At 39.1% G+C, this 16480-nt stretch overlaps 1 protein-coding gene and 1 long non-coding RNA gene across 14 annotated transcripts in view; one reads left to right on the forward strand and one right to left on the reverse strand.

Moving 5' to 3' along the window:
* LOC134359048 (uncharacterized) overlaps positions 1 to 16480 on the reverse strand; it is a 279403-nt gene that overhangs the window by 197428 nt on the left and 65495 nt on the right. For 12 of the 13 annotated variants that reach the window (XM_063071897.1, XM_063071901.1, XM_063071900.1 and 9 more), the window contains 2 exons: positions 13085 to 13281; positions 7310 to 7393 (listed from right to left, as the gene is read on the reverse strand). In XM_063071897.1, the coding sequence (XP_062927967.1) occupies positions 7310 to 7393; positions 13085 to 13281 (281 nt within the window). The remainder of the gene's footprint in view (positions 1 to 7309; positions 7394 to 13084; positions 13282 to 16480) is intronic. The other variant, XM_063071898.1, reaches the window with a different exon arrangement.
* Positions 1 to 16480, forward strand: part of LOC134359049 (uncharacterized) — a 67433-nt gene that overhangs the window by 37710 nt on the left and 13243 nt on the right. The window lies entirely within an intron of this gene.

A 16480-nucleotide genomic window follows, 5' to 3' on the forward strand; every position in this document is an offset into this window, starting at 1 on the left:
GGGACAGTCGAGCAGCTTTCTGTGATTTCCTTTTGCATTAAAATAAGCAGGCATGGTTCCTGAACAAAAAGCTAAGTCTTCTTCTGTACCACGCACCCAAGCTCCTTTGAACATGAGATTATTCTGGCTGTCCTCTTTGGTACTTACTTCAGACATGTCCTTCAGGTCTCAGTCCAGTGATTGTTGCCACTTGGAGTGGCATATTTACCAAAGCTATTTTTTTTAGGCATTTCTTCAAATGATTCAAAGACCAGATTAAAGCAGGAACCCAAGGAAGGAAGCTGGATTGCTGCAGTTCTGTCTCAAGGGCTATTTCAGCTGTTACCTATTCCGTTCTAGTAATGTAAGTAATGTACCGCAAGTCATTCCATAAGATGCTAAACAAGTCACATTCAGACACAATAAAATAGGGTGACATTTCATTGTAATATTGAGGGATTAGTGTGGCACTGGTGATGAGTTGTCAAATTGTGGCCCTGCCCGCCATCTCAGTTGAATATCAAAGAAACGACGGCATGTTAAAGAGGGTAGGAATGCCCAATGTCTGAGATTAGATTCGCTTTATTTGTCACATTTTGTATAAGATGATGGTGAGGCCTAATTTGGAGTATTGTGTGCAGGTTTAGTCACCTACCTACAGGAAAGGTGTAAATAAGATTGAAAGAGTACAAAGAAAATTTATAAGGATGTTGCCAGGTCTGGGGGACTTGAGTTATAAGGAAAGATTGAATAGGTTAGGACTGTATTCCCTAGAACGTAGAAGATTGAGAGGAGATTTCATAGAGATATACAAAATTTTAAGGGGTATAGATAGGGTAAATGCAAGCAGGCTTTTCCACTGAGTTTGAATAGGACTACAACCAGAAGTCGTAGGTTAAGGGTGAAAAGTGAAAAGTTTAAAGGGAACAGGAGGGAAATATCTTCACTCAGAGGCTTGTGAGAGTGTGGAACGAGCGGCCAGCACAAGTGGTGCATACCAGCTCAATTTCAACAAGTTTGGATAGGTACCTGGATGGTAGGGGTATGGAGGGTTCTGGTCCAGTGCAGGTCAATGGGAGTAGGCAGTTTAAATGGTTTGGCATGGATTAGATGGGCCAAAGGGCCTCTTTCTGTGCTGTACTTTTCTATGACTCTAAGTAATATATTACAAATCATTCCATGATATGCTAAAGGAGTCACATTCAAACTCAATTAAATAGTGTGACGTTCCATGGTAATATTGACAGATTGCCACAGTACTGGTGACGAGCTGTCAGATCATTGCCCTGTTCACCACAACCTATGGCATGTTAAAAATGGCAGGAAACTCCAATGATCAGCTTTTTCTGTCACATGTACATTGACATACCAAAACATACAGTGATATGTATTGTTTTGCATCAACAACATACACAGTCCGAGGAATGAGCCGGGGCAGCCCACAAATGTTGTCGTGCTGCTGGCGCCCACAACTCACTAGCCCTAACTGTACACTTTGCAATGTGGGAAGAAATCAGAGCACCAAGAAAGCAACCCAGTCACGGGGAAAGCATATAAGCTCCTTATGGACAATCCTGTAGGTGCTGGATTCCCAAAGCAACACACACAAAATACTGGAGGAACTCAGCAGGTCTGGCAGCATCTACGAAAATGCATAAACAATCAACGTTTTGGGCTGGGTCCCTTCGTCAGGACTGGAAAGGCAGCGGGGAAGATACCAGAATAAAAAGGGGGCTGGAAGGGTAAGGAAGATAGCTGGAAGGTGATAGATAGGTGAAGCCAGATAGGTAGGAAAAGTAAAGGGCTGGAGAGAAAAGAATCTGATAGGAGAGATGACGGTGGTGGGAATTGAACACGGATCTGTGATTGCTGGCACTGAAAATCAATTGTGCTAACCACTCTGCAATTATGCAGCTCTTCCATTCTACCTCACCCCCTCGTCTTATCTTGTTCTAAATGCATCCCTTTGATACTTCATAAAATTCAGGATATAGATGTGAAATGGGTTGCAGGCAACATAAAACCAATAAGTAAGAGTTTGAAAGTTGCACTCGGCTTCCAAGGAAAAAAGCTTCCAATGAACTTTTATCCCATAATTGTTGCTTCGGTGGTACTTGCGTAACGTACAACTAAATGCCCTGTACTACATGCGTATCCGGTGGGGAGGAGCTTGGCAATAAAGAGTGAGGAATAGCTGAAATAATTCATGGTACTCAAAACCATAATCTGCTTGCTTTGAGGTCCTGTCTTCACAAGTTGTTCTGAGAAATTTAAGAGAATACTCGATGGAAGCTTATTGATATAACTATGCCCATCTAACTTTGATGATATCCATTGTCCATCACTCCAGCTAAATCAAAAGATTTTTCTAGTGTGCCTGGACAATCTTGCTGACCTCCAGCATTCCTGCAATTAAATACTAGCAGAAAAGTTACAAACTCTGTCTTTTAGCCATTACTTTTATCATTCTGTTTGACAACTGTCTGAATGTTACCCAGACTATTCACAATCTAGTTATCATATTTGACACTTGAGTTAAGTTTTAGATTTCCAGTCAATGTTTCCACTGAAACCACTTACCTCCTCCTCCGTACCATTGCTCAGCTTCAAATCCGTGCCTCAGCCCAGCTGTGGCTGGGTGATAGATATTCACTATCCAGGGTCAGGAGGCTTTTTGCTAAACTCAGCATGATAGCATAGCAGAAGAAACGGTTCAAGGTTCAAATATGTATTGTTATTGTTGAACTAGTATTATCTAGCCATCCCCTTGCAAAACAATACCATACCAGCTTAGGAAGACAATTATTGACATAACTGAGACTGTAACCCAATCAGAAGAGACAACATTGTCATGTTAACCTAAGGTTCTTGCCATCTGACCTGGTCGTGCGGTTGTGAAAACATCACATGTAGATGAGGTCATCATTAGCTGAGTGACTAAGGAGATATGAATATATCTTTAAGGTGGACAGAAGTTACAGAAATGAAGACATAGCGTCTACTCCTTGGCCTAGACTCAAAAAGGATCTCTTCCAAGAGCCACCCTTTTTTACAACAGACAGCATTGTTCATCTACAACTCATTGGTATAGTTTCCTAGTTAGTAAGAATCGTACTTGTGGTTGGGTATTCTTTGTAGAATTATAATTTCCGTTCAAATTATTCCTCAAAATAAATGTGTCCCATTTAAAATAAAATATCTATGTACAAACTGCTTTGTTAGCTGGAAGCATCTCTTCCTTGGTTGGGAGGGAAGGGTTGCCGCAGGAAATAATGATTATGGAAAACTAAATCCCTTCAGAAAAGAGACTAAAGTAGTTATATAAATTACTGTCTGAGAGAGATAGAGTATAATCTCCCTAAAGTGACGGACACCTATACACACCTATAATGATTAGACTTAAGGTCTTGGTTTAAGTTTAGGACGGGTACTCTCAATATACGGCTGTAACCCTAACTCATGTCATTAGCAAGTCTACATACACACAATGGCCACTTTATTAAGTATTTTCTGCACCTGATCAAGTGGCCACTGAGTGCACGTTCCTGGTCTTCTTCTGTTGTAACCCATCCACTTCAAGGATTGATGTGTTTAGACATCTTCTTCTGCACATCACTATTGCAACACATGATTATTTGCATTGCTGTCACCTTTCTGTCAGCTTGAACCAGTCTGGCTATTCTCCTCCCACCTCTTCCAAAACAAAACATGTTTTTCCCAAAGAACTGCTGCTCACTGGATGTTTTATTTTTGTTTTTCACACCATTCTCTGTAATCCTTACAGCTGGGATACCCAACCTGTGGTCCATGGACCCCTTGCTTAATGCGTGGCATAAAAATGTTGGGAACCCTGCTTCAGAGACTGTTGTACATAAAAATCCCAGGAGATAAGCAATTTCTAAAATACTCAAACCATCCCATCTGGCAACAATAATCATTCCATGGTCAAAATCACTTAGATCACATTTCTTCCCCATTCTAGTGTTTCGTCTGAACAACAACTGAACCTCTTTACCACGTCTGCATGCTTTTATTCATTGAGTTGCCGGCATATGATTGGCTGATTGGATTTTGTATTAACGAGCAGGTGTACAGGTGTACCTAATAAAGTGGCCACTGAGTGTAATTTTCCCAATGGCTTCCTGACTAGTTTCTGCTCTTCCTAAACCTTAAGTTCTAAATCTCTTCCTAAGTCTTCTAAAATTCTCCTGATTTTGTCTGAACTTGCGCTATCTGCCACAGTTCTGCACTTCCATTTCCCCACAAGTTTTCAAAGCCTCCTTCCATGCTTTCACCCCTTTATATGTCTCTAAGTTCCCAGTTTATTTCTTTCAACCCTATCATCTTCAGATATAACTGTACTGGCCCCCTGTGCATCCACAACTTTAGTCGCTGCACTCTCATGATAATGTCTCTCACTGACAAGAATTCCCTGAAAGTCCACAACTCTCTATCTCTAAGATGCTCCTTCTCACCTACTATGCTGATCAAGCTTTAGGTTATCTGGTCCTACATATGTGGCAGCTTGTCAAATTTTGCTTCTTAACATCAATATGAGCACGTTGGCTCAGTTAATTGTTGTTAGTCTCATTGTTCTTTCCTTCTTATCTTGCTGTCCCCAATCTATCATCAAATGACTTTGCTTTTCAAAGAACTCCCTCCAGCCTCCATGTATCGCACTCTCTAATTGCACATGGCAGATGTAATGATAAATAAAGTGACCCAGATAACTTTACTGTAACAGTCTCCCAACCACTGGCTAGCACAAATCTTATTCTTCATTGGGATAAGGGCAGCACTAAACACTGCAAGAAAATCTGCTTCAAGTTTCTCCTTAATGAATCATTGCTCTGCACATTACTGAACAGAGCTATGTATTATGGTCTAATGCATGTTATTGGATAATGCATATAACCAAGTATATGTTTGAAAGCAGTGTCATTCATTAACAATTATTTTCTGCCACGTTTCATGAGCACTAAAGAAATCTTTATTCAACAAAATGTTAAGCTGTTCTACAAGAAGTTAACAAACAATAAATATCAAAACTATGTAAGATATCACAAAGTACAAATTAGCTTACAAGTGTAAATACATACTTTGCTTTTACAAGCCAGTAATTAAATTCTAGGCTTTGGTATTTGCTGACATCATTTGACCTCATGTATACCAAATGCAAAGTAGTCTACAAAGACCTCTTACACCTGCCCTGACATGTTACAGCTCTTTAGAAAAATGCCACTGTATGTATTAAGTGCAGCTGTAAAAAGAGTCCTTGTGTTCCTATATCTTAAATGCAAAAAAATCCTCTCCCCAATTAAGCATAATTATAAATTATTATATTTATAAAGTTACTGAACTTGCACCCACAGAAAACAGCTGAAACAAAGTTATTTGAATTCAGGGTTTTATTATTATTGAGTGTTTTAGATTTACCTGTTTATGTTGAAAACAGAAAATTTTAAATATTCCTCCCACCTACCAGACAATAATTTCTCAAACTGATTTTTGATCAAGGGTTGAAATAGCAGGATCCTGTGCAATATTCAAGCACTCAAGTTCACAGCAGGCAAAGCTGCTTAAACAGGGGGCAACTATGGAAACTGAATGGTTAAGTTTTGCTGTGTGCCTCTGAGCAAAGAAAGCAAATAACTCCCCTCAATGCACAATATTGTGGAAATGAGGTCAAAGTAAGAAAATGCCTCTTGCTGGAGCTAGAGATGAGCATTCTTCTTCATGTGGGAACAGGTAGGCAATGAAAAATGTTACTAACCTTCTTTTCACAACAAAATAAAACTAATTGAAATTTAGGGTAATATTTTTTCAGTTATTTCTATTCCATCTTTTTGTGTACTTTTATATTGTAAAACTAATACAAATGATGACATCTCCAATGTATACACCTTAGATCAATTTGAATTGGAACTGAACAAGGTATTGATCGTATTGCTATTGATCAAGGTATTAGGTGGGGGAGGTGGAGGTATGTCTCTACCACAGAGGATGTAAGTGCTCCTTCCCTCAGCTAGCCTGCAGGTCACCCTGGGGCAATGTGTAGCACCTTCTTAGCTCCCTGATAAGGGTCACGTCAAGCCATGGGAGCAGGTGGTAGATAGCTGTCTGAGCAACTGGTGCACATCACAAGGCTGGTAATGTGACAATTTACACCAGGCAGGCAAACTCTGGAGAGTATTGATAATGGCTGGGGTCACCTGTCCTATAAAGACACTGCCCAGAAGAAGGCAATGGCAAACCACTTCTATAAAGAAATTTTGCCAAGAACAATCATGGTCTTGAAAAGACCACAATCGCCCACGTCATACGACAAGGCACAAAACAAATGAACAATTGATCATATATGATGTAGACTATTGTGAAGCTTTCATAGCTTTTAAAATGTGTATTATGTATCCTGGTCTGAGAACATAGGTTCACTTAGAAATCTGTACTAAAAACATTATCAACCAATCGAACTCCAATATTTTAGCAATCAAGTAACATGTTCTAAATATCTGAATTAAACTGTAATCTTGATTTGTATTCCTTTGCCCTCTCTGTGGGTTAACCGTCAATATTAAAACCCTCTTTAAAACTTATTATACTGAGTTATTTAGAGTTAAACTTATCATATAACAAACATTAGAAATCATGTAAATGTTAAATATTATAATATTCTTAACCATGTATGAACATGGGAACAAAGGAAGCCATGAAATTGTTTACAGGCTCCCAGATGAAAGATGATACATATTGCAGCAATAATATTCATAGTAACTGTGGGTTCCAGTCTGGGGTCCACGGACCCTCGGTTAATGGTATGGGTCTATGGCATAAAAACGGTGGGGAACTCCTGATAGTAATGCACTGTACTATGGAACGCACTCCTTCAGTATGTTAACCTGTTCTTTATTCTGTAACCTTGTAACATGGTCATTATAGATACACTGCTCACTCATGCCATGCAAAATCCCTGTGCAACTGGAATTGTCAGATTCACCATGCATTGGGTAGACCCTGCAGGTTAAACCAGTACATCACACATTTATTGCAGCCATACAATTCCAAAAGTAAAATTTAACCTTTCAGAGGAAATTATTTTCAGACTGTGTATATTACGTTTGCAAGCGCTGTAACAAAATGCACTCAATAAAATTCATGCACCATAACATTCAAAACGAAAGTGACCTTTCATTCATTGAAATGTATCGCAGTTTCTGAGTACCGATGCACTATTTATCATTGTATAAATCACAGACGCAAAATAGTTTTCAAGGCAGTTCATGCATGTCTTATCTTGTTAATTACACATCCAGATAACTAACTTACATACCCAGGAACAACAGCTCCAGCTGTAGCCTGAATAGACTCGTCTTGCTTTACCTGAAGATGTGTTGGGACGCTTTCATTGTCAAGGCTATCAATAAAAGAATTGACAAAGAAACAACTGTCTGAATAATTCATGATCACAGTATGTCCACGACTGTCCCTTTTCTTGAGAATAAAATTAACTCTGCATTCTCTGTAAACAATTGTATAAATGTATTCTCAATTTCCATCAAAACAATTCAAACTTTTAATTGGAGAAAAATAGTGCAAAATTTGAGAAAATCTGCCCACCAGTTGTATATGTAGGGACTTCAAGAGTTTATTTTTTCATATTTGTGTTTAAGACTATCTGAATGACAAATATACACGAGCCGACTAGTGAAAGATATTGGAGAAAAGGACAAATTTTGATAGATCTTTGTTTCGTAGCATACAAAGAATGGCGTGGGGTGAGGAGGTTGAACCAGTTTAATTGAGCATGTGTTAAAAAGGTATTGTCAGATGTGTACCATTTAGAGCACTAAGTGCACTAACTTTTGCTACATACGGTGGAAAGTGCATACGAGCAGAACATTCAGCTGATAGATTCCATTTTAATTATCGTGGGAAGGCTTCATGCCACTGGGCACAATTGAAGCACAAGTTATTTTTTTAAATGTGCATGCAGTCTATGAAGGTAGTTGATAATTATAAAACAGCGCATTGTATGTTTTGTCTATTTGTTAATATATTTGAAGATATTCTGCACAGAAAGTTTTTGAAAATGAAAGTAGTGTATTTTGAAGTAGACACAAAGTAATGGGCTGCAGGGGTCAGTGTTGGAGCCCTCGTTATTCATTATTTATAGAAATGATCGTTGATAGTGAAAAAGTTTACTATAGATTTCAGAGGGTTCTTGATCAGTTAGGAACATGGGCTGAGGAGTAGCAAATAGATTTCAATACAGGTAATTGTGAGGTGATGGATTTGGAAAGTCAAGCCTACGAAGGGCATGGCAGTAGGGAGTGTAATTGAACAGAGATGTTTTATTTTATAACTCCTGAAATTAGTTGAAAGACAAACATGGGCACCAGGGAATAATGTGCCTACTCTTTCGATTTACTTTCAATGAGGCTCGCACTTATGACGTAGTGGTGTAATAACAAATGCCATTCACATACTTTTACATATAACCCACAATGAATTATGTAAACAACAAAGAATTTTAATCAAAAATATATTTACAATATTACTCAAAAATATTGCTGAAATGTTAAATACACTACACTGCTCCCAACTCAGCTATAAACTCCAATTCAATATACAATGCATCTCAACTATACATGCAGTATACTGTACAATACAAATACTACATAGACATCCACAGCATAGTAAATTTTAAATTGTCCCATTCAAACCTCAAGATTTCATCGCTGTGGAAGATTTCTTACTCTTCTGGGATAACATCTTTCCTGATTGGGGTTGTGGGGTGGGTGGTCACTCTGCTGGGCAGGTGAGACTTGTGACTGTGAAACAACCTCAGGTTCTGGGGCTTCCTCCATGGTGGTTGTAGGAGTTAAATCTAGGACTCCAGGAAGTGGTTCTGACAGCTCTGAACAAACCACTTGCAACAGGATGATAGGCTCACTTTCATTCCTGACTGCAACAGAATTGCATCTCTGGCTGCTATTTCCATTGGTAACAGCAATTTCAATTTTTCTTTTAAATGTAAGTATCGCTTCTGTTAAGAGTGGTTTCTGATGCTTTCTTGTAAAATTCCACATATTAAATGTTCTCTCAGTGCATCATTCAGCCCATTACTGAACTGACAATGCTTGGACAATTTCTTTAGTTCAGTCATGTCCGCTGAAATGGACTCCCGTCCTTTTTTATTCTGCTGATGAAACCTAAAGTGTTCTGCAATCAACTATGATCTTGGTTCTAAGTGTTCCTGCATTACTTTCATGATACCAGCAAAGCTCATTCTGACTGTGGTTTGGTCAGAGCATTCAAACTTATAAGCAAACTGTCTGCTTTTCCACCTGTAACACACAGCAAAACTGGTACTCGCTTTTCATTGGCTATTTCGTTTGCTTCAAAATACTGCTCAATTCATTCAGTATACATAATCCAGCTATCTGTTGTGTAATCAAACACGTCTATCACTGTGATGTAGTCAGCCATTTCTACTTCTTAAAAATTTATCATCACCCAGTTGTCACTGTTTATGAACCCATGCATTTCATCAATTTTCTGCTTTTTTAAAAAAATTCAAATATCTTTCTTTCCCCCTTCCAAAGAAAAAATACGTGCTGCACTTTTTAAAAACTTAACCATCTCGCTGTGCTTCAGCAGGTAAGTACTCACCACGGGTTCATTTTAAAATTTACTCGTCATCACTGTAATGTTTTCTAACTCTAGAAACTAATTGCGAGAGAAACACAGGAGCCGGGGAAAAATGTGTATACTCTTAGTTTTACTTTTAGTGGTCACGTACCTATGACATGGTGGCGTTATGACGTATGCCATTCATATACTTTTACATACAACCCATAATGAATTATGTAAACAACAAAGAATGCTGAATCAAACAGTATATTTACAATATTACTCAAATATTACTGAAATGTTAAATACACTACAGGGGACTTGGGAATACAAGTGCATAGTTGGCTTAAAGAGGAATCACAGGTAGGCAGATGGTGAAATACGCAGTTAGCACACTGGCCATCATCAGTCAGGGCACTGAGCATAGGAGAAGGAGCATTATGTTACAATTCTCTAAGTTGTTGGCGAGGCCACATTTTGCTGTGCAATGTACTGTTTTGTCATTGTGTTATAGGAATGGTATGGATAAACTGGAAATAGTGCAGATAAGATTTACAAGAATGTGCAGGACCGGTAGACCTGATTTATAGGGAGAGGTTGGCTAGGCTCAGCCTTTAATCCATGGATCATAGGAGATTGGGGAGTGACATATTAAAAGTTTCATCACCGTCATCATCATTATGTGCTGTGGTGTATTACATGGGCGATCATGGTCTTTCTTGGATGTCACTGTTTGGCAAATATTTCTACAGAAATGGCCTTTGCCTTCTTTTGAGACCCCAGCGATTAACAATACTGTTCAGAGATTGTCTGCCTGGTGTCAGTGGTTGCTTAACCAGGACTTGTGATATGCACCGCCTACTCATACGACCATCCACCCCCTGCTCCCATGGCTTCACATGATCCTGAATGTGGGGCTAAGCAGGTGCTACACCTTGTCCAAGGGTGACCTGCAGGCTAGCAGAGAGAAGGAGCACCTTACACTTCCTTTGGTAGAGATGCATCTCCACACCAATCCACCACCCCATTAAAAAAAATTATAATTATGAGAAGCATAGGTAAGGTGGGTGGTTACAGTTTTTTCCCCAGGGTAGGGGAGTCTAAAAGGGGCAGGGAGGGGAAAGATATAAAAAAGGACCTAAGATGTAACTTTTACAAGCAGAGGATGGTGAGGATATGGAATGAGCTGTCAGAGAACAGTTGAGGAAGATGCAATAGAAATTATTTAAGAAGCACTTAAATACAGGTACGTGGAAGGGTAGAGCTTGGTGCGACTAGCTGGTTGGACACCATGATCAGTCTGGACCCTTTGGCCAGGGCTCCGTACCTGTGCTGTATTGATCTATCACTCTATAACTATGATCAGAAGGTGATAGGGAAGGATCTGGGTGAGAGTTAGTTTATGAAGATACAGTCTAAGAGGAAAATCAAGTTACCCTCAGCTGCACTTTTGAAGAGATTGGGTTGTTGTGAATGTCTTGCTTCCTGTGAGCTGAAAAGATCACAGTCTATATGAGGCTATGACACATCTGGTATATACTTTCCTTGGGCTGGTAACCATGAGACGGAGGGATACTGAAACAAACAGTGACATCCAAGAAATGAGAGCCTTTGAAATGAGAGTTCTCTGGTATGGCATGAGGCAGCCAACCAAAAGCAAGCAATCGGCATTAGGCATCAAGTATGAATTCCATTGTGAGCAAGGTAATGCTGTGGTTAAAAGAACATTTTGAAAGTATATTTTTGACTTATTTTCAAAGTTTAGGTTTTTCATTTGTCTGAATAAGACCGTGTAACAGGACTTACAAAGAAACTGCCTGCAGGTAATGGATATAAGAGTTAAGCAAAGGATTTCCTTCAAGCTTTCTCTGGAAAATAATCCTCCAAAGATGGTCTGATACAAAGTTCAACTCTTAGATCCATGATCATGAAGCATATTAGACAGATAATTGTATGGTTCAATAGACAGTAGAGGAGAAAAGGTACCACACTGTGAAATTGAAAATGCACACGTGTGTCCTTTCCCCAAACTAGCATGAAGACAATGTAGAATTCATGAAATGCATGGACCATCATCCATACGTAGCCTTCAAGGTCTGAGCTCAATCCATTCAGTGCCCTAACTCTTCATGCACGCAATTCTTCAGTCTCATTTTGAAAATAGTTTTATTCTGTGAAAAAATATTCCTTTTGACAGCTTAAAGCCATTTGTTAATAAATCTTGAAACTCTGTTATATTTTGACTCCATAATAATTGCTCTATACCGACTTACAAGTCAACTCTTTTAAAACATCTCCAAACTGATGATTTGCTCACTGGAAATAAACAGTGACTTGCCAAAATTTATTTTACAAAGCAACCATTGAACCTGCATCATTCTTTGTTTTGTGCATTACAGAATTCAGACAAACAGGCCAGAAATACATTCAACATCAGTGAGTTATCTGTTACTGCATTCTTCATCACAAATGGGCAAAACATTTCACAGGTTAAATTTGAGTGCTGACTGCTTATCAACCAATTCCAGCAATAATGTTCAACAGGCAATCAAATCGATCTCAAACATATTTGACAATGAATACAATACAACTCTAAACTTGAAAACCTTTCCTCTTCTAAAGAAGGTAAACTTAAGATATAAGATCTTAAAGTATAGGAACAAAATTAGGCTATTCATCCCAAGGAGCCTACTCTGCAATTCATCAGGCAGGTTTTTTCCCTCACCACCACGCTCCCAACTATTTCTCATTTTCTAAACTTTAAACAACACACTCAATCTGGTTATCTTCTTTTGATAGGATAATCCTTTAACCTATAAATTGCACTGGCTCCAGATACTATATCCTTTATGATCAGGGAATCTTTGAGTGCAAGACATTGATATCAGAAATTGAGCCTTCTTTTCATCAGTTCGTATCTGTATAATCATAGAATTTTTAATCTGTATCATCACCAATCCTAAAGCAAACACTAAACAACACTCACAAAACGCTGGAGGAACTCAGCAGGCCAGGCAGCATCTATGGAAAAGAGTACAATCGATGTTTTGGGCAGAGACCCTTCATCAGGACCTGAGGAAGAGTCTCGGCCCGAAAAGTCGACTGTGCACTCTTTTCCATAGCTGTTACCTGGCCTGCTGTGTTCCTCCAGCATTTTGTGTGTGTTGCTTGGATTTCCAGTATCTGCAGATTTTGTCTTGTTTATGGCTAAACAACACCGAAAGCTACTGATTCAGCGAAAAGCCACTAATATATCTGCAACAAGCACCAATAATCAAGGCATATGTTAAAATCTGAAAATAAATTACTAGCATTCATTCAACAAGAAAATTAAATGCAATAAAATGGACAATAAAAACAAAATAAGCAGACCATGCTTTTTCCCCAATTGAATTAACAGTTCAACATTTCTGTAATATTAATATTTCAAGTGCTGTCTCATGAGAATGATATCCAAATTTCCATTTCCTACCTTGCACTCTGTGCAGCTAGCACAGCAATATTGTCTCCCGGTCGGTTTGGAGCAGGACGTGCCTTGTTTACATTGGCCGGACCACCAGCAGCTCCTGTCCTCCTCACGTCTGTCTGCTCCTCATTCACATTCTGTTCATTTTTAGCATATTTGCTGGACCGCGATCCACCTATAAGGACTTTCTTCTTTTTATTTGCCTATAGTGGAAGAAGAAGATATCCAGTAAGCACTTATAGCATGAGGGGGGAAATTACATATTTTTCTAAGACTTCACAATCATGCTTTCTGTGTTAAAAACGCAATCATTGCCACTGAGGAAGCTACCAGGAGGGTTGCCATTCCCACGGATCTTCAGAATTTATAACAGAGTTGCTTTATGAAAATGAGTTTGTATTTGATCTCAGAAAAGAGCATAGTTTTCCTTACAACAGGCATGTCCAATATAATCACGTTGGTTAATCTCCATAAATGGACATAAAATCATCAGTGATCTGTTATATATCTTCATAGTTTATAGCAATCTACGTAACCAGTATTTCATTACTATAAATATAGTACAGTTGTTGAGGGGAACCTTGGCATTGTTGTTTCTTAACTTGAGGATTTCTTTGTGTGATTTTTTTCCTGCTGATTCATGAGTTACCAAGTTATTATGTTTCCTTGTTATAAATTGTCATCACTGTCCCCTTTCTACACTGCAGCTGCCATTGTAATGCGTGCACCTACATTTCCTTCAAAACTGAGCAGTCTACAGATGAATAAGTGTGGACAAAATTCACATAAAGAGCTGCTAAAATACAAGCAACTACACCTTACATGTGCTCATCCATAATACATAGCGTACATGTAATGCATTTACATGTACCACACTGAGCTCCACTATTTGAAAAGAGTGTTTCATGTATTTAACCTTTCAACAGACTTTTTTGAGTTAGTTTAATCTTTTCAACAGAACTTATGTTGTTGGCCTAGATCCATTCTTAACTTGAGGAAAGTATCAGTGAAATAGACACCACACAATGAATTACATTCACTATTGTGTATTGCTGTTACTTAGTTTCATCAAATCGTATACACCCTAACAATTCATACCTAACATTAATATGGACTACACCTGTACATAATTATAGCCTTCCCACAGTGTCAGCTTTTTAACATGACAAACATTCATCAAACAGACTGCAGGACACATAATTCTTGTCGGACAGGTGGCACATAAGTGGAGAAAGCCCAAGGTAGCTAGAAAAGGGTAGCCATGTCTCAGGACTATCCTAACCAGTGGTTAGCACGACGCTATTACAGCTTGAGACGTTCGGTGACTGGAGTTCAGTTCTGGTACTATTCTGTACGTTCTCACCTTGGCTATGTGGGTTTTCCCCGGGTGCTCTAGTTTCCTCCCACAGTCCAAAGACGTACCGGTTGGTAGGTTAATCAATCATTGTAAATTGTCCCGGGACTAGGCTAGGGTTAATTGGGGTTGTCAGGGGATGCTGGGGTGGTGTTGCTCAAATGGCCAGAAGGGCCTACGCCGTGCTGTATCACTAAAATAAAATTGTTAAAAGTTAACAATAATGTTGGTAATTTTCGGAAAGATGAAGTCATAGCCAGTAACAAAGTTGAAAGCATTGAAGATATGATATTCTCGCACATAAACTTCTTTTGCATGTTTTATCTCCACTTCAGTTTCCGTTTCCGTCTGATTCACAGGTTGAAGATGATGTAAGTTTTTAACTCTTTCACCATGCCCAACCCCATTCACTGACACACTCACTCCACCACAACCTCACCCTCTTCCCTTCTTCATTTCAGATATCTAAGAACTTCAGCCTGGTGGTAGTACAGATGTGGCCACTTATTTTCTCCTTCACTGTCACCAGCTCACAAAGCTATGTTGTGCACAATTGAAGATGGTAGCTTGGAGTCTTGATCTGAGAAACTAACAAGAAAAACGTGCAGCGATGGCAGGAAATCAGGGCAAGTGCCAGCTCAACTTTGGGTGAAGTTGCCAGAGAGAACACAAATGAAGACTTTGATGGGTCTGGGAAAAAAAAATCAAACGCTTGCAGCAACAGGAAGTCTACCATTAGGGGCTGCTCCATAATTTAATTGAAATGGTACCATTGGAGGCAGTCCAAAAGAGATATATCAGCCTAATTCCTGGGCTAGAAGGATGGCTCTTTCAAGAGAAGCTAAGCAAGTTATGCCTGTGTTATTTAGAATTTAGGAGAATGAAGGCTTTAGAGAATGAGGACTTTATGGAAACCCAGCAGATCCAGAGGAGGATCTAAGGTAGATGTTGAGATGCTTTCACTTGTGGGAGAGTCTTTGCAAGGGAACATAGTTACGCATTGAGGGCTGCTCATTTAAAAGAGGGGCGTAGAAATTTCTTTTCATATGTGATAGTAAATCTCCAGCATTCACTACCCCATAAGTTTTTGGAGATGAGATGATTATAAGTATTTAAGGTAGACGTATATATATTTTTGAACGGTTGGAAAAATGAAGGCTGAGGGAAATTTGCACAGAGCTAGAGCTGGAGCCTGAGGTAGATCAGCCATGATCACATTAAATGATGGAACAAGCTTGAAAGGGCCAGGTGGCCTACTCCTGCTCGTATTCTTCTTGTTCAATGGCAAAGTGTACATAGGTACTCGGCATGAACTTGGCACAAAACTTTGTGCACAACTTGGAGCCCAGGATTTCCAAAGTGAAGCAAGTAGCAAATTTGATTCATAGACAGAGGCCATGTCCCCTTCTTGCTACTATCATCAGGCAGGAAGTACAAAAGCCTTAGATCACACACCACCAGGTTCAGGATCAGTTATTACCCTAAAACTAGGCTCCGGAACCAGTGCAGATATCTTCATTTACCTCTATATGAACTAATTTTACAATCTACAGAATCACTTTCAAGGACTCTTTTTACAATTCATGTTCTCTATTATTTTTATTTGCATAGTTTGTCTCCTTTTGCACATTGGTTTTGGTGATACTTTGTCTGTTTACATATAGGGTTTCATTAAATACTGTTGTATTTTTTTCCTGTAAATATCTGCAAGAAAATGAAACTCAAGATAGTATATGGTAACATAAACGTACTTTGATAATAAATTTACTTTGAACGTTGTGTATTTAACTCTGATGCAGCTTCTGATAGCTTCCATCGCAGTTCAGCATATACTGTAGCAGTAGTATGTAATCGATGCTGTAAAATAGGACTGCCACAAACGAACATCATTGCCAGCGTGCTATGGATTCAATTATGCAGGAGGGCTTGCAATATGCCACAGTTCCTATCCTCTCTCAGACAGGCAGTGCATATCTACACACTTCAAGTCCTTCTGCTGCCACCTGTCAGTCAAACAGCCTTGACTTCAGCTGCCCATGCCAAGAAAG

The sequence above is a fragment of the Mobula hypostoma genome, chromosome 19 (assembly GCF_963921235.1).
Source record: "Mobula hypostoma chromosome 19, sMobHyp1.1, whole genome shotgun sequence".
In the NCBI taxonomy this organism is placed as follows: Eukaryota; Metazoa; Chordata; class Chondrichthyes; order Myliobatiformes; family Myliobatidae; genus Mobula; species Mobula hypostoma.